At 45.5% G+C, this 17877-nt stretch overlaps 1 protein-coding gene and 2 pseudogenes across 3 annotated transcripts in view; 1 reads left to right on the top strand and 2 right to left on the bottom strand.

Moving 5' to 3' along the window:
• LOC148777263 (large ribosomal subunit protein uL1 pseudogene) overlaps positions 1-17877 on the top strand; it is a 58627-nt pseudogene that overhangs the window by 32456 nt on the left and 8294 nt on the right. The gene's annotated exons all lie outside the window — the stretch shown is intronic.
• LOC148777265 (uncharacterized) lies at positions 79-4876 on the bottom strand (annotated as a pseudogene).
• LOC148777266 (spermatogenesis-associated protein 31E1-like) lies at positions 5447-15012 on the bottom strand. The gene is made up of 4 exons (XM_088837833.1): positions 12450-15012; positions 11661-11712; positions 11038-11098; positions 5447-10767 (listed from the first exon to the last, which is right to left on the bottom strand). The coding sequence occupies exons 1-4, from the start codon at positions 12642-12644 to the stop codon at positions 5475-5477; spliced, it is 5601 nt and encodes a 1866-aa protein (XP_088693959.1). The 5' UTR covers positions 12645-15012; the 3' UTR covers positions 5447-5474.

Here is a 17877-nt window from a genome sequence, read left to right on the forward strand (position 1 = left end):
CTGGCTGGCCGATCGGAGCCACTCAGAGTGTGATCCGCGGCCACTCACAGCTTGGCTGTACATATGATCCATGGGGCCAAGACTGTAGTGGTCCTTTGCCTTTTGCCTCTGGCAGTTGTGCGCCCGCTTTTCTGCCTCTGGGGCTACAAACTGCAGCCTGCTCTCCCCTCCTAGGTATTCTCTCGGGTGCTGTACTTTGTTCTGTGAGTGCACACAGAGTTAGAATGCTGCCTGAGAGCCTTCCCACAGAAGTGAGCTTTTTTTCTCTAGTGGTCCCAGAGTCTTCCCTGTCCTTCTGTGCTGTGTCACATTAGCCCCCTTGGAGTATCTTCAGAGCATTCAGCCCCAGTCCTTCCCCTGAGGACCAAGCGCCACAGCCAGAGCCTCCGCAACCCAGCCTCCACTTGGTGCAGGCAGATGAGTGTGTGTGAGCTGTGTTTTGGCTGAAAATGGCCATTTGGCACAACCTCTGTGCAGAGTTTTCTCCGTTTTGCATTATTGTGCTTCCATCGGAGGTGCCTAAGCTCCCCCATAACCCCACCTGTGAGGGGGTTTCCTGTTGCCTGGAAACGTCTCCTCCTTCAGGACCCCCTCCTCAGGATGGATTCTCAAATCCTTTGTCTCCCGTTTTGTCTTTACCTTTTGCCCTACCTCATTCCAAGTAGATTGGCTTGCCTTTCTGGACTCCTGGGGTCCTCTCCCAGGGTTCCGAAGATGTTCTGTGGGAATTGTTCCACATACAGGTTATCTTTTGATGTGTTTGTAGTGGAGAAGGTAGTTTCCCTTTCCAATTCCTCCACCATCTTGAAACCACCCCGCGTCTATAGTAAGTTTTGAAATCAAGAAATTTGAAACTTCAAACTTTATTTTGTTTACACATTATTTTGCCTAGTCAGGCTGTTAGAATTCCATGTGAATTTCAGGATGAATTTTTTATTTTCTTAAAAAAAAGACCTCATTATAATTAGAGGCTGTAATCTGTGCATCACTTTTAGTATTGACAGCATTACGTCTTCTAGCCTGTGAACACAAGGTGCTTTTTCATTTGTTGGCATCTTTATTAATTTCTCTCAGCAATATTTTCTGGTTTCCCATATACAAAATATTTTCTCATATCCCGAAATTTCCCGCCCCCCTTGTTGTTTCTAGTATTTTACTCTACAGTTCATGATACTATAAATGGTATTGCTTTCTTAATTTCGTTCTCATGTTTTCCATTGTTAATGTATAGAGACACAACTGACTTTTGAATGTTGATTTTATATCTGGCAACTTTTCTAAATCCATTTATTACTTCTAAGGGTGTTTTTGTGTGTAATCTTAAGGTTTTCTTCATAGAATATCGTGTTGTCTTTTCAACAAGTATAATTTTATTTTTCCTTTCCGATTTAGATATCTTTTAGCTTTTGTCTTATTTATTTGTCTGGGAATTCTAGTAGTGCACTGAATAGAAGTGGTGAAACAGGCACTTTGTCCCTGTTTCTTTGTCCCTGATTTTCACGGGAAAGCTTTCACCACTTAATAGCTGTGACTTTTCCCATATGTGACCTTCATTAGGTTGAAGTCATCAACTTTTTTGAAATCACAAAAAGGCGTTGAATTTTGTGGAATATTTTTTTTCTGCATCAATTAAGATGATCACATGATGTTTATTTCCTTCTATCTTTTTAAGTGATATGCCATATTGATTTATTTTCATTTGCTGAACCAACTTTACATTGCAAGATAAATCCAATTTGGTCATGGTGTATAATCCTTTTAATATGTTGTTCTGTCTCTTAATTGTTTTTTAAAGAGTTTTTGCATCAGTATTCATAAGGGATATTGGTCTGTAGTGTACTTTTGTCGTGTCTTTGGCTTTATAATCAATGTAATGGTAACTTCATAGGATGAGTAAGGAAACAGTCTCTCCTGTTTAATTGTTTGGAAGAACTTGAGAAGAATTGGTGTTAATTCTTCTTTCCACTTGGTAGAATGCACCATGAAGATACTTGATGCTGGGTGTTCAGTCATTGGAGGTTTTTTCATGATTATTCAATATCTTGACTTCTAGAACTGTTTAGATTTTGTATTTCTTCATCATTCAGGCTTGGTAGGATGTTTCTAGAAACCTGCTCATTTCCTCTAAGTTGCCAAATTTTCTTTTTATGTCTATAATGCTGGTAGTAATATCCCTTCATTCCTGATTTTACACATTTTTTTTTCTTATCTCTTATGTAATGGTAAATATAAGTAGCTTTTTCCATTTTGTTGATTTTTTTTTTCTCTTTTTTGAGGCATACCTGACAAAACCGTGGTATATCTAAAGTACATAAAGTACATATTTGTATATGAGGACATGTAAATTCTACTCTCAGATATTTTCAATTACAGAATAGAGTATTATCAGTTATAATCACCATGTTATACATTAGGTCCTCAGACCTTATTCTTTCATTTATTTTTCATGTTAGAACAGAATATTTGTATCCATTTACCAACCTGTTTGCATCTCCCCCACACCCAGCTACAGAAACAATTCAACAATTTCTGCTGTGTTCTATGATTGTACTTTTTTTGATTCCACACATAGTGATACCATGCAGTGTTCTTTTCTGTCAGGCTTATGTTATTTAGCATAATGATCTCCAGGTTCATTCACGTTCTTGTAAATGTCATGATTTACTTTGTTTGACGCGGAATACTATCCCATTGTGTATGTTATGTATGTATATGTGTCTGTGTGCTATCACATATTATCATGTATTCTTTATGCATTCATCCAAAAGAAACTGGAATGTTCTCTCCATGCCATTACTATGAATGAAGTTTCAAAGGACATAGAGAAGTACTGATATCTCTTTAGAATAAAAAAAAAAATTAATTCCTTTTGCTCTATGACTGGAAGTGGAATTGCTGGATCACATGATATTCTCATTATTATTTTTTTTTTGAAGAATCTCCATACTATTGTAAATACTGGGTGTACAAATTACACTGCATACCACAATGCACATGGTTTGTTCAGTGATATCAGACTCACTATGAAGGAACTATCAGAGTGTGTATACTCAGATTCTAAAGAATGCCTGTGAGGTCTGTGGTGGGGGGGGCGGTCTCAAAGAGAGGTCTCTGTGTGAGATTGCTCATTGTGGGTCTGTGGAAGTTTCCTGTGTGGGGTAAATGTGCATCTATCAGAGGTCTCTATGTGGAGTCAGTGTGAGTGTTTGAGAGATCCGTAAGCAGGATCAGTGTGAATCTGTGGTTGACCGCTGTACGGGATCAGGATGGATCTGTGGAAGTTTCCCATGTGAGGGTAGTGGAGTCCCTCTGTGGGTCAGTGTGGGTCTGTCAGAGGTCTCTGTGTTGGGTCTGAGGGTTCCTGTGCAGGGTCGCTGTGGGTCTGTGGGAGATCCCTGTGTGAAGTTAGTGTGGGTCAGTGGGCGGTCCCTGTCTGGGATGAGTGTGGGTCTCTGGAAGGGCCCTGTGCAAGGTCAGTGTGGGTGTGTAGGAGGTTTCTGTTTGGGGACACTGTGGGTTTGTCAGAGGTCCCTGTCTGGGGTCAGTGTGGGTGTCTGTGGGTACACTTCATGGCTCCTCCATTGCTGTCCTTTCTGTACCTCACGGCAGGAGAAGGGCAAGGGACTCTCCACGTCTGGTTTCTTGCTGTTCTGTCAGTGTCCCTTCTGTGTCATTTCTCCAGACAGGCACCTTAGTTCCAGCTCCCCCAACTCAGCACTCACCTCTTGGTGCCTCTGAGAGGACCTGGCAGCAGGCAGGCTCAGGATCCATGCTCTGTGCTCCCCTCTCCTGAACTCTGGAGGTCACTCAATGACCTAGGACACAACCCCTTCCCTCAGACCCTGGCTGAGCCCCCACTGTGGTGCCCACCATGGGCGATGTGGCCCAGAGTCAGGACTTGGCTTCAGAGAGAAAGCAGAGCGCAAGCAGGACTGTGCCCACTGCCCCCACCCTGGGCCTGGTCCCACATGTGGAGGTCCTGACAGGCCTGGTGGCAGTGCTATTCCTGCCATCTTCTGGATCAGAGGCCCCCTTCTGGAGTGGGACCGTCCACCATGGGAGTGTCTGTGACATAGAGCCCCAAATCTCTCTAGAGAAATGCTCTTGTCTCCCCACTTTCCCATGTGGATGGGTCCAAGGAGGAAAGCTGATGGTATGTTCATTTTCTACAGGTCACTTTTATGCACGCTGGGTGACACATCCTGTCTGCTGGTGCCTTCCACCCTGGTCTCTGGAGTGAGTAAGACTGAGAGCAGGTGAGACTATGATTCCTGAACAGTCCCTGGGCCTGCTGAGTCCTACCTGTACCCTGGGAGTCTCCTTGCGCCACACGTGTAGGGAGAGGTCACGGACTGTGAGTCTGTCCTGAGTACCCAGTCCTGTGAAAGCTGATTGCTACAATGGGGAGAAGTGAAGCTTCTCTGCTTGAGTCTCTGCTGCCTCTGGGAGCTTGGCCCTCTGTGGAGGGGCTCCAGGTGGCCTCCTTCTGTCTGGGCCCAGGGAACTAGAGTAGAGGGGAGACTCTGGAGTGAGGCCATTATGAGCCACCAGGCCCCTAACTTCTTTCCTCTGGCCCTGTAGACGGTGGTGGGACACCCATGCTCCTTGGTAATTGCACTGTCTATGGGCTCCTCTGCCACTAACATCCTTCTCCTGCATCCCGTCCTAGGGGCACAGCATCCCACTCTCAGACCATGAGGTGCCTACACACACAGTCACAACCATGCTCATTCACTGGGCGGGGGTGGGCGCTGTCAGCACGGCTGTCCTCTCCTCCAGGGCAGGGTGGGACTAGCCCTCAGAGGCTTCCATGCTCCACACTGCACACTCTCAGGGCTGGCAGTGTGTGTTCCTCATTCTTGCTGCTGCTTCAGAGCACGAGAAAGGCCGAGGGAGGGTGACAAACCTAGCCTATCTTGTTTCAGCTGCATCTGGGAGAGAAAGGAGCTTTCAGGGCAGCGTCATCTATCCCACTGTGACATAGGGATGAGGTTTCTCCTACATCTGGACTCCGCTCCTTGTTCTGACGAGTGAGTTTGTCCCTGACACTTCCTGAGCCTGAGGGGAGTTTCAGCTTCTGAGCACACCTCCTCTGCCAGCTGCACAGAGTCCAGGTGGAGAGAGAGTAGGATAGAAGTGAGCAGGATCCTGAGAAGGGGGAGGTCTTTAGGTTTAGTTCACCGTGACATGTCCTCAGTGGTGTTGCTTGTTTCTATAATGCTGGTATTATGGAAACAGAAGGTGCAGTTATGGAATTGGGGTGAGGGTGAGTATCCATGCTGGGGTCAACCTCCCTCCATGGCCCCATCCCATGTGGAAGTCAAAGCAGGCACCTGGGAAGAGTGGACCCTGATGCCTTCCATCCCACTCAGTGAGGCATAGACAGGCTACTACCCCTGCTCATGAGAAAGAACCATTTATTTCATGAAAGAAAATTTCTCGTAGGAAGAAGCCGTTAGCACATTAAGGATGTACTAACGTGACAGAAGAATGTATTTATCTGCATGGCATGCATTTTTTTCTTGGTGAAGAGTTTTCCTACGTGGAATGCTGTGAAAAGCGTGTTCCGATTCACCAGAAGAGGTATATTTCTGAAGGAGACCGTGCCTTGGACAGTGGAGGGGATGGCCTGGGACGCTTGTCAGTCTTGATCCATGTGGGCAGGCTCTGCCTGGAGGGGGACCTGGCTCCCTTGGTGAGAAGGCCCACTTGCTGTCCCTGGGACTGGTCCACTTACTCTTATTTGAAAAGCTACGGCCCATCGGGATAGCTTGGTGATAATGGGGTGTATCTCTCCTCATTCTCCTTTGTTCTTGGTAGGAGAGAATTCTGTGCTGGCAGTAATGTGGACCTATTGGGTCCTGGAATTCTGCTTGGTACCAATTTACCTCCGTGGCATAAGGTCCATGGTGAAACACCATCTTCTTTAGGATCTGTCCAACAGCTGTCATGAGAGTCTGAGCCTCAATAGCCCTGCTGTCTATGGTAGATTTGCTTTTGATTGATTCTTGGCTCTGGACAGTGGCTATTTCAGGCTTACCTTTCTGCAGGGTCTCTTCTGGTTGTCTGCATTTCTTGGGGAAAATCCACTGCAGAAGGAGCCTAATCCTTTCTTTGAAGTGGCTTTCCGATGGAACGTGTCTCTTCTTTAGGATTACCTGTCGAAACTGGCTTCGTGGGGACTCTGTTGATTCTTTTTTCTGGCCAGGATGGCTCATCCCTTGGGCTTGGTAAGCCCTCCGTTCTGCCAGTCCTTTTTTAATCTGTCTTAATTTGGGCCCTGTATATTTCTCTCTCCCATCCTTGGGGGCAGACTTCTTGCCCTGTCTCTTATATTTGAGCTGTCGCCTCATGTCCACCTGGTGCCCCTGGCTGCTCCCTTCACTTGATGAGGCATGACAGAGCTTTTGGGAATTGGACTTGTCTCTACTGGATAAGATCTGAGAATAGGAGAGAGATTCCTGAGAAGCCAAGATGTTTGCAGCAAGAAACATATTTGAGTGACAATCTTTGAGAAGTGTATCAGTGGCACAGTCTTGAAGAAGTACACCAGTTTCACAGTCTTGAAGGAGCACACTGGTGGCTCGGCCTTGAGCCTGATCCTGCTGGTCAGTGAACCCTTGAGACTCACGCTTGAGAAACTGTGTCTCAAAGAGTAGATCTTCTGTATTTGAGGCAACAGATTTTGTATTCAGTGAGGGGCTTTTATTGGACCTTGGAGACCATGATCTCCTGAGATCCATATTGATGTCTAGGGGGTTGACCTGCACACTAGGTTCCCTGGTGCCCTTCCCAGCCGAGTCTCCCTCCACAACTTCTTGGGCCCTGGAAGATGGGGACCATTCATCGAGGTCCACAACTATGACATTAGAGGAAGATTCTGGGGAGGCCTGCCCTCTAGTTTCCTTCTGTGGCTCATTCCTGGCCGTTGCTGGACTTGGACTTGGCTCCAGGCTGCCTTTCTCAGTCTCCACAACAGACTCACTGTGCCACATTCTGCTCACAAAGTTATATTTGGGGGCCTGAGAACATGGTTTGTTTTCCTGTCCAGTCAGAGGGACCTCTGAGGGCTTATGGGTGTCACCAGGTGTGGGTCCTCCCAGGTGCCCCCGGGTGTTCTCAGTCGCCCGTGAGGGGACAGGGACAGGGAGGGCACTCTCCAGTGGGGCAACTGCCTCTGTTGTTATCAGTTTCTCTCCTGCATGGGATTGAGGATGTTTTCCCAAGCCCTTGGTTAAAAGGGCTGTTGAGTGGTCTCCAGATTCACAGGTGGCCTTCAGACAGGGCCTTTGAACCTTTTTCAGCTTTAAGCAAAATATGAACTTAAGGACTTTGAAGAGTAGGCTCCACCTGTGCCTCACCTGAAACCTTATTATATGTGCTTCCAGCTCCTGCTCAGTATATGGACCGAGGACAAGAGACTCACGGGAGGTGATCATGGAGGCTTTCCCATCCTGAGAGGACTGCGTACTTTCTGTCTTCATGGGAGCATTTGTTTCTCCCAGAATGTTTAAAACAAGGTTGTCAGCAAGCCTTGAATGATAGAAGTTCACAGGGCTCTCTCTCTCGCAGATTTCCTCTGCCTTCCTCTCTGTAAGGACTCTTGAGACTTCTGGATGCTTCTTGTCTGGGCTCAGCACTCTTTCTGACTCGGGTGTTGCTCTTGGGTCCTTCACTGGAGGGTTGGCTGAGACCATGTACAGATCTTTCACGATCTTCCCCACACTCTGCCCTATATCACGGCGCAGGTCTCTCCCTGGTTGGATTTGTGCTGGGCACTTGGACCTCATCTTTTGTGCATCGTGTCTCCTTTTGCCTAGACCTGCAGAGGATCTTGAGCGCCACTGCCTGCCCTGTGCCTGACAAGGCCTTGGGTATTGATCCTGAGGCTGCATCAGTTTCTGAGATGCTTGGATTCTGTAGGGCAGGCCAGTCTGTTGCTGCATGAACCTGTTGGAAATGTGGTGCTCCAGTTTCTCGCGAACCTCAGGGCTGATCAGACACCCAGGAAGGATGGAGACAGAACTGTGGGCCTGGGAGGACCTGGTCTCCTGGGGTAGGTTAGGAGTGACCTGGCTAAAGACTTGCTGAGAATTTTTAACTGAAGAGGGTAAAATTCTCTCTCTTTCTAGTTGTTTTTTCCAAAAGTGATATTCCAGCTGTTCAACAGCATTTGAACTGCAAGATGATGGCTTATTTTGGACTGTAGGGCAAGATGTTTCAACGGACCCAATCTGGTGTTGAGACGATGATGACTGGACTAGGCGAGAGGGCGATGGATGGACAGTGGTTTCTAACTGAGCCTGAGGTCGTGGATGATATCGGGGTATGTTTGGAGTCAAGGATTCGGGTTGGGCCTGGATCTCCATATGAGCCCAAGAAGATGGCTGACAGTGAGGGATGTTTAGACTCAAGGGTATCGGTTGGGCTTGAATCTCCATGTGAGCCCGAGGAGGTGGTTGAAACTGGGGCATGGTTGGAGTTGAGGGTTGGTGGTGGTCCGGGACCTGCATGGACATCTTAGATGGTGGTGGACATTGAGGCATCGTTGCCTGACCTCTACCTCCCCAAGGTAGGGATTGGGCCTGAGTCTCCATGTGAGCCCGAACAGGTGGTTGAAACTGGGGCATGTTTGGAGTCCAGCTTAGGTGTTGGACCTGGGTCTCCATGTGAGCTTGAGGTTGTGGTGGTTGACACTGGGACATGGATGGAGTCCAGAGTAGGGGTGGAACCTGGGTCTCCATGTGGTCCTGCAGTGGTGCTTGAATGTGAGGCAAGGTTTGAGCCAAGAGTTGGGATTGGACCTGGGTGTCTATGTGAGTTCGAGGTGGTGGTTGAAACTGGGGCATGGTTGGAGTTGAGGGTTGTTGGTGGTCCTGGATCTCCATGGAAACCTCAGATGGTGGTGGACATTGAGGCATGGTTGACGTCCAGGGTAGGGATCGGGCCTGGGTCTCCATGTGAGTCCGGACAGGTGGTTGAAACTGGGGCACGTTTGGAGTCCAAGGTAGGGATTGGTCCTGAATGTCCATGTGAGCTTGAGGTTGTGGTGGTTGACACTGGGACGTGGGTGGAGTCTGGAGTAGGGGTGGAACCTGGGTCTTCATGTCAGCCCGAAGTGGTGGTTGAAAATGGGGCATGGTTTGAGCCACGAGTTGGGGTCGGGCCTGGTTCTCCATGTGAGCCCGAAGTGGTGGTTGAAAATGAGGTATGGTTTGAGCCACGAGTTGGGGTCGGGCCTGGGTCTCCGTGTGAGCCCGAGGTGGTGGTTGAAAATGGGCCATGGTTTGAGCCAAGAGTTGGGGTCGGGCCTGGGTCTCCGTGTGAGCTCGAGGTGGTGGTTGAATTTGGGGCATGCCTGGAGTCCACCGTGGGGGGCGGGCCTGGGGCTCCATGTGAGTCAGAGGTGGTGGCTGAAAGTGAGGCATGGTTGGAGCCAACAGTTGGGGTCGGGCCTGGATCTCCGTGTGAGCCCGAGTTGGTGGGTGAGAGTGAGGCATGGTTGAAGGCAAGATTTGGGTGCTGGACTGGGTCTCTATGGAAACTTCAGATGATGGTTGACATTGGGGCATGACTGGAGCCAAGGGTAGGGGTTGGTCCTGGGTCTCCATGTGACCCAGAGGTGATGGCTGCAACTGGGGCATGGTTGGAGTCAAGGATTGAGGTTGAGCCTGGGCCACACGGTGGGTCGAGTGCTTGGCCAATGACAGTTGTGAAGTTACTTTAGCTGGAGTATGGAACGGTTTGGCTTCAGAGCGTTCATTAAATAAGACGGGGCATAACTCTAGAGCTGACCCAGGTACTGTGACAGCAGCTACGAGAGACTCACTGTGGAGAAAGGGGAGACCCCAGAAGAGCTGGCTGCATGTCTTCTGTAGACAGTCCCGCAAAGTGTCAGGATGTCGGGGTTTCTCAGAACCCAGCAGCTGTTCATATTTGCCTTTTATGTTCCAGAAGTGTTGGTGACCCAAGGTGTGCTGTTTGTGACCCAGTGACTCGATCCTATTCCCCAAAGAAGTCAGGTGGTAGTCTGCCTCCTCCTCCTTTTCTTTCTCCTTCCAAAACTTCAGTTCCACTCTCCTGGTGATTAGTTTTCCCAGCAGTTCCTGGACATCAGGGTTGATAAAAGCGAGGCTCCCAGCCTCTACCTGCCTGTTTCTGGGCTGTCCCCAGAATGAGGCCTCTGGTGGGTAGAGGGGACGACTTTCTTTCTGGGACTCTAAGTGTGTCAAGGTGGAGAAGCTCCACGCTTTGGCTGCTTCCTGCCACCAGGCCAGGGCTGATCCAGGACTGTTTGAATGGTCAAGCCCTGAGACGGCTGGTCTCCAAGGGGAGTGTGGAGATGACCTGTGTCGGATGGTGCCCAGTGCGAGTGATGTAGAGTCACCCTGAGTGAGACTCATCATGGAGCCTGATGGTTTGGGGGCAGAGCAGGGTGCTGGAGGTAGAGGGCAGGCTCTCTCACGAGGGGGGCCTTGTGGGGAAGGGGAAAGAGCCAGTGGCCAGGGTGAAAGGCTGCCCAGGGGAAATAAAGGCTCTGGTGTTGGACAGGCACTCAGGTATGACTCTGAGCAAGTGGAAACTTCTACCGTGGTAGAAGCCCACGGTAGAGGCTGCTTGGTCAGAGGAGCTGGGGAAATGGTGGGAGCTGCCTCTTCCCTGCATGGTTGGTGGGCTCCAGCAGGAACTGCTTTGCAAAGCTCACCAGGTGAATCTTGACCTGAGACCCGGTGAAAGCTGCCCTTGTCGGGGAACCTCCCCAGGTGTCTGCAGGAGACATGAAGAACAAGCTTCAGCTGGGAGCTGCCAGGCCAGGAAGACCAGACAGGCCAGGCAGGGGTGGGCAGCTGCACCCCACAGCCCTGCATGGCCCCAGTGCTGACTTCACAGTGCTCCTGCTGTTCCTCACCACAGGATGATAGCCATACCCCGCCCCTGGGACTCCTCCTCCCAGCTCAGCCCCAGGCTGCCAGTATCCCTGGGTTCATACCATAGGCTCTAGAAGAACCCCCTAGAAAGAAAGGGTAGATTCTCTACCTTTGCAGGAGTGAAGTCAGGTCCCTGACCTCTTCCAGTGCTTCCAGGGTATCTCTGCAAGCTGGAAATCAGCAGACTGGGTCATGGTGGTGAAGATAGGAGCCTAGGGGTCTTATAGGAAGTTGAGTGCACTGTCTCGTTAAGGGGACACCATTGGGAGATTGGAGCCCAAGCACCAGTGTCCAACACCACATAATCCCTGACAGTGATGGTGAAGCGCCTGAAAGGGTTTACCACTTAAAAGTTTTTCCATATCCTTTACTCCTTGCTGCCCTCACAACCTGCCTGTAGGTGAAATGGGCAGGCATCACTTTGCAGTTGAATCTGAGCAAAGTTAAACCATGTGTCCTACGTGTCCTGGAGGGCTCACTTCCCAATCCAGTGCAGCCCTCAGGCCCATTTGGTACAGAGCCTTTTCCAGGCCTCTCACAGCTACATTCTACACATGGAATCTGGGGCGTATCTGGATCCTGCTCTCCTTCCCAGAAGCCTCCCTGGGGGTTCTGTTTCTCAAGGGAGAAGTCCTGCCACTGGCCGCCCTCAGAGTCTGTGGAACTGGGCCTCACGGAGAGAGAGGTGGGGACTAACACTTGGGGCACTCATGTCTGGAAGTCAGAACTCACCTTTAGAAGCTCTATTTCGCTTGCTGCTGCTTCCCCTTCGTTCCTTTCGATGCTGAGAGAGAGAGAGAAGAAATGACGGCTTAAGACCCAAATCTCAGTCTCCTCTCCCTAGAGAAGCAGCAGGCACTAGTGTCCACATATAATATGACTATCTACATTTCACTGACAGGTCTGTGATTTTTCTTTCCTTTCACTCATTTTTCAAGTGGATAAAATATTTTCTGTTTTCCTTCTTTGAAGAACAAAAGATGATTTTCAATGTGAGATGCACTCTGTGCTTCTTTCGTCACTGTTCTTGTGCTCAAGAAACACACACATTCTCAGACTATGGGTGAATCTTAGCTTCGTCAGGTAGATCTCTGCTTCTTAATGCCAGCCCCACCCCCCGTCCCTGCTCTGAGGCTCTTGGAGCTTCAATACTGCCAGAAGAGCAGCCCTGAGACACTGTTCACAGCTGCTGAACTAGTGCTTAGAGTCCTGTCCTCTGCCTGAGATTGAACTAAGTATCCAATCCTCAACCCCTGGTCACTGTGTTTGGGACATGCCCTGGAGCCCCTACGACCCCTGGACAACTGATCTGAGATCTTTGGGTAGAAATCCTAGTGTTCACTCTATGTCCTGCCCAGCGTGGTTTGTCGCTAGAGGCACGATGTTCTATTCTTCCTTGAAAATAGATGTTCTGTTCTTTCCCACCTCAGGAATCTCTGGGTGATTCAGAAAAGTAGATATTAAAAGTAGATAATAAAAAATATTTTATATGCTTGTGAGTCTGGACCAAGGGTTCCTTACCTTTCTGATGTCTCCATGTTTCCTAGGGGGAGGAAAGGATGGGTTTTTCTCCAGGTAGGGAAGGATCAGGTAAAAGAGCCCCAGTCCACACAGGAAGGCGAGGATGGTATCGATCGCCCCGAAAGGGGAGCTGGAGTTCATCCAAGTATCAGTGCTTTTCAGAGAAAAGAGAGGATTCTCCTTCATCTGAATCATACTGCTGCCCTCAGGCAACTGAGCACAGGGTGTGCACTTGGGGACTAAAGTACTAGGCTCACATCATAAGAGATGTGGTCTGTTCACAAAGGGCCCTTGAGGGTAAGAGGGATTAGCAGAGGAGGAGGCTGGACTATAGCCCCTCCCTAACCGTCCAGCCCCCCAGCTTCATTCATCTCCCTTCCTCTGAGCCTTCCCATCCTACCTTCTTATCCTCTTAGAGACATTAGTCCAGTGTTGCTTCTTTCCACCTAGAACTCAGAGAATTCCAGGTTCCTTTGATAACATTGCTTGAGTCCCATCAATACTTTAAAAAATCTGGAGTTCTCCCTGTGACTTTGGTTAATCATAGGTATTTTTACTTTTATGATATTTTTTTAAAATTTCAGTTAATGTTTACTATATGCAACTACCAGGAACTAAAAATTAGTTAAAAATTATTTGAAGTTTACAAGGCTATGAGATATAAAGCAAATTGAAATAAACCTTCAGAGTAAGTTTTTCATAATTTTCCAGCATCCTTGTTTTCTGAACTCAACACACTGAACAAAAAGTTTTGGAGCACTCTGTACAGATACACATACATCCTTTAAACAAATCAGTCCAGTAGTTTCAAATCTAGGAACAAAGCCTTTTTTTTTGTTTGTTTTTTGGTTTTTTTTCCAGTTCAAACGTTATCTTTCAGTATTTGTTATAAGTGGGACTGCTAGCAGTCAATTCTCCCAGACTCTTGTTTATCTGGGAATATTTTTATTTTTCCATCTTTTCTGAAGCATAGATTTAATAGACATGGAATCCTTGGGTGACAGTTTTTTCTTTCAGATCTTTTAATATGGCATCTCACAGCCTTCCCTCTGCCGTTTCTGACTGGAAGTCAGTGATTAATCTTACTGTGGTCTCCTCATATATGGAGAGGAGAAGGAAACGGCAACCCAGTCCAGTATTCTTGCCTAGAGAATCCCTTGGACAGAGGAGCCTGGTGGGCTGCTGTCCATGGGGTCGCACAGAGTCGGACACGACTGAAGCGACTTAGCAACAGCAGCAACAACATGTATGGAGAACATTTTTTCTCCAGCTACTTTCAAGACTTTTCCTTTGTTTTTCCACAGTTTGACCAAAATGTGTCTCAGAGTGCATCTGTTTCCTTTCATTTTTCTAGAGGTGAACTCTGAATCTGGAGAGTGTTTTTCATCAAAATTTTATAAATATTCAGCCATTCTGTCTATAAGTAATTTTATTTCCTCCCCTTTCTCTCCCTTCTTTCTGAGAGTCTTTTTCCTTCCACATCTGATGGTGTGCTGAATGGATGCCATAGATCGTTTTCCCTCAACATCTTTTCTCTTTGTTTTTTACTTTGATTTCCTGAATTCATCTTCAAGTTTATGGATTCTTTCTGCTACCATCTCAAGTGTGCTATTGATCCCATTTTTCATTTTAATAAGTATAGTTTTCAATTCTAGGATTTATATTAGTTTCCTTTCTAAAAATAATTTCCAGCTATTTATTGCGTGTCTCTTTTGAGTATCATATTTTCATCTAACTCTTCATGCATGGCTCCTTTAGTCCATCTTGCAGGTTTCGTTAGTTGGATTTTTTAATGTTTTGACCTTCATACTGATTTTATAAGTGATATGTGAGTTATATGTGGTATATAAATGCTTTACTCACCACCATTTCAACACTAGAGTTTTCTGATTTTAACTGTGTATTTATCTGTCCCAGGGAGTTTTATACTTTGATATATTTTCCTTTTCCTAATTAGCATCTTTTCATTTCAGCTTGTAGAACTCTTTTTAACATTTCCTAGTAGACTGATCTAATGGTGATGGACATTTGCTTGTCTGGAAAATTCAGTGTCTCCTTCAATTCTGAATGACAGATTTGCTGAGTATTGTTTCTTTGAATTAACTTTCTGCCCCTTGTGTGCCTCTTTTCCTTTCTCCCTTATAATTCATATCGTAGGTCCACTTGATGCTGTCCCTTAATTTAGTGTCCTTAACTTCACTATTTTTATTCTTTTTTCTTTTTCTCTGATGAGGTAAATCCCACAGTTTTGCCCTCAAGTTTATTGATTCTTTCTTCCACTAGTCTACTGTTGAATCCCTCTATTGAATTTTTCAGTCCAGTTGCTGTATCCTTCACATTTGTGGCTTCTGTTTGGTACTTAAAAATAATTTCTTTTTTTCTATCTCTTCATTGAAATTCCTGCTTTGTTCACATATTGTTCTCCTGATCTTGGTGAACATCTTTTAAACAATTATTTCAAACTCTGTATCAGGTAAATCACTTCTCTTCATATGAATATGGACTGTTTCTGATCTTTATTTACTTTTTTTCTCTTGGAACGTTGTCCTCTGTTTATTTAATTTCCCTCACTCTCTCTCTTGATTTTGCACATTAGATAAGATAGCCACCTCTCCCAGTCTTGACAGAGTAGTTTCACATTGAAGGTGAGACTCACCAATCAGCTCAGCCTGGGTTCTTGATTGTTTCACAAATTTTGTGGGTCTTTTTCAGCCACACTCTTTGTTCTTGGTACCTCACAGTAGTTGAGGATATTCAAGGGCCCATCAGTGTCCCAAAGGGGAGAATCCCAATCAGCACATGGAGGTAGGATGACTGGAAGCTGGGAAAGTAGGTAGTCATACCCCTTTCAAGGACAAGCTTCTTAGTGGGAGACCTAGCCACTTGGTGTAGGATTGAGGAAGAAGGTAGAGAGACACAGGCTTCTTGGGTTTCTGGGGAGGCTCTCAGTCAGGTCATGTGCTGTGTGTGCTCAGGCGCTAGGTCATGTCCGACTCTGAGACCCCATAGATTTAACTCTCCAGGCTCCTCTGTCTCTTGAATTCTCCAAGCAAGAATACTGGAGTGGATAGCCTTTCCCTTCTCTTGGGGATCTTTCCAACCCCGGGATCGAACCCAGGTCTCCTGCATTGTGGGTAGGTTCTTTACCATCTGAGCCACCAGGGAAGTAGTGTTCAGTATAGTTGCCATATTGGACATTACATCCAGAGTTTGTATTTATCTTGAAACTGAAAATTTGCACCTTTTGACTGCCTTTGTCTAATTTCTCCCTCCACGTACTCCCCACCTCTGGCAAGTTCAAATCTGTTCTCTTTTTCTATGAGATTTTGTTTGTTTTTGAAGTATAACTGCCCTGAACACTATATTAGTTCCTCTTTTACAAAACAGTGATTCGATATATCTAGACATTTCAAAATGATCCCAATGTTAAGTTCATTACAATCAGTAATACAGAGGTATTACCTAATTATTGACTATATTCCCCACATTGTACAGTTTCATACCTGTGACTCCAACCAGAATAAATGTCCATCTGTATGACATTTATTATCCAACCAGAAATTTGTACCCTCACCATTTCTCTTCTTTGAACCTCTTCTGGCAATCACTTCTTTGTTCTTTGTATATACAAATGTGTTTCTGTTTTGTTATATTTGTCTATAGTTTTGTTTTTGGATTCCTCATGTAAATAATCCAATAAAATATTTATCTTTCTCTGACTTTTATCACTTTGCATCCCTCTGGTCCACCAGGTTATCGCAAATGGCAAGATTTCATTTTTTTATTACTGAGTAATATGCACATACACATGCGCGCGCACACAGACACACTCACATACCATATCTTTCTCCAGTCATCTATTGGTGGGAACTTAGGTTGCTTGCATATATCAGCTACTGTAAATAATACTGTAAATATCAGCTACAATGAACATAGCAGTGCATATATATTTTTTTAAATAGTGTTTTCATTTTCTTCAGATAAATGCCCAGAAATGAAATTGCTGAATAAAATGGTAGTTCTATTTTAAATTTTTTGAGGAATCTCCATATTGTTTTCCATAGTGACTTCATCAGTTTACATTACAATTTGCCTTGTATGGTACAGTGAACATTGTTTGGTTGAATTCTCCTTTGAAGCTGTCAGTCCAGGACTTTTATTTGCTGGGATTGTTTTGTTTACTGTTTCAATTATACCCTACTACTAGTGATCAGTCTGCTCAGATTCTCTATTTCTTCCTGATTGAGTGTTGGATGATCATGTTTCTAGAAACTGATTCATTTCTTCTCACTGTTCAATTTGTTTACACATAACGGTTTGTGGTATAATCTATGATTTTTTAAGTTCTATGATATCAGTTATAATTTCTCCTCTTTCATTTTTTATTTTGTTTATCCTTTTTCTGTTTTTTAATAAGTTTAAGAAGATTGGTATTAATTCTTTTGTGAAAATTTGATAGAGTTCACCAGGTAAAGTTTCCTAGTTCATAACTTTTGTTTTTAGATTACTGATTCAGTTTCATTAGTATTAATGAGTCTGTTTAGGTTTGCTGTTTCTTTATGATTTAATATTGGTAAAATGTATGTTTCTAGGAATTTATTTAGTTTTTCTAGGTTGTCAAACTTGTAGACATATTAATCAATCATGAAAGTTTCATGACCCTTTGTATTTCAGTGGCATGAGGTATTACATTGCTTTTTAATTCCCGATTTTGTCTACTACACAGTCCTTTTTAAATGAGTCTAACTGGGCACCTCATGCGACGAGTTGACTCACTGGAAAAGAGTCTGATGCTAGGAAGGATTGGGGGTGGGAGGAGACGGGGACGACAGAGAATGAGATGGCTGGATGGCATCACCGACTCGATGGACCTGAGTTTGAGTGAACTCCGTGAGTTGGTGATGGACAGGGAGGCCTGGCGTGCTGTGGTTCATGGCTTCGCAAAGAGTCGGACACGACTGAGCGACTGAACTGAACTGAACTGAACTAAAGATTTGTCGATTTTGTTTATCCTTTCAAAAAACCAGCTCTTAATTCCAGTGATCTTTTTATTGTATTCTTAGTCTCTATTTTATTTCTGTTCTGATCTTTCTTATTTCCCTCTTTCTACTAATCTTGGAGTTTATTTATTATTCTTTTTCTAATTCCTTGTGATGTAATGTTAATTTGAGCTATGCATTATTTTTAGAAGTAGGCCGCTTTTGCTAGGAAATTTCTCCCTGTATCCTTATTTTTTTTTTAAAGAAGTAGCATTTATTGAAGAGTTATTGTGTATCAGGAACATTGTGTATTATGTACATCATGTATAATCCCATTTATTTTTTTTAGCAAAGAGGGAGCTATTAATCTGCCCAGTTGGTGATAAGAAAACTTAGACATGGAAAGTTAGTAAGCTGCCCAATTTACAAAAACACTAAGGTTTAGGGTA

The sequence above is a fragment of the Moschus berezovskii genome, chromosome 7 (genome assembly GCF_049115385.1).
Source record: "Moschus berezovskii isolate FMDL1 chromosome 7, NW_MosBer_1.0, whole genome shotgun sequence".
Classification (NCBI taxonomy): Eukaryota; Metazoa; Chordata; class Mammalia; order Artiodactyla; family Moschidae; genus Moschus; species Moschus berezovskii.

Excerpts from the sequence above, each read along its gene's own strand:
- LOC148777266 (XM_088837833.1), bottom strand. The coding sequence starts at position 12,644 with ATGATTCAGATGAAGGAGAATCCTCTCTTTTCTCTGAAAAGCACTGAT. Across the intron at positions 11,713-12,449 it reads AACATGGAGACATCAGAAAG|CATCGAAAGGAACGAAGGGG; the intron begins GTAAGGAACCCT and ends TCTCTCTCTCAG. Across the intron at positions 10,768-11,037 it reads CTGACTTCACTCCTGCAAAG|ACACCTGGGGAGGTTCCCCG; the intron begins GTAGAGAATCTA and ends TGTCTCCTGCAG.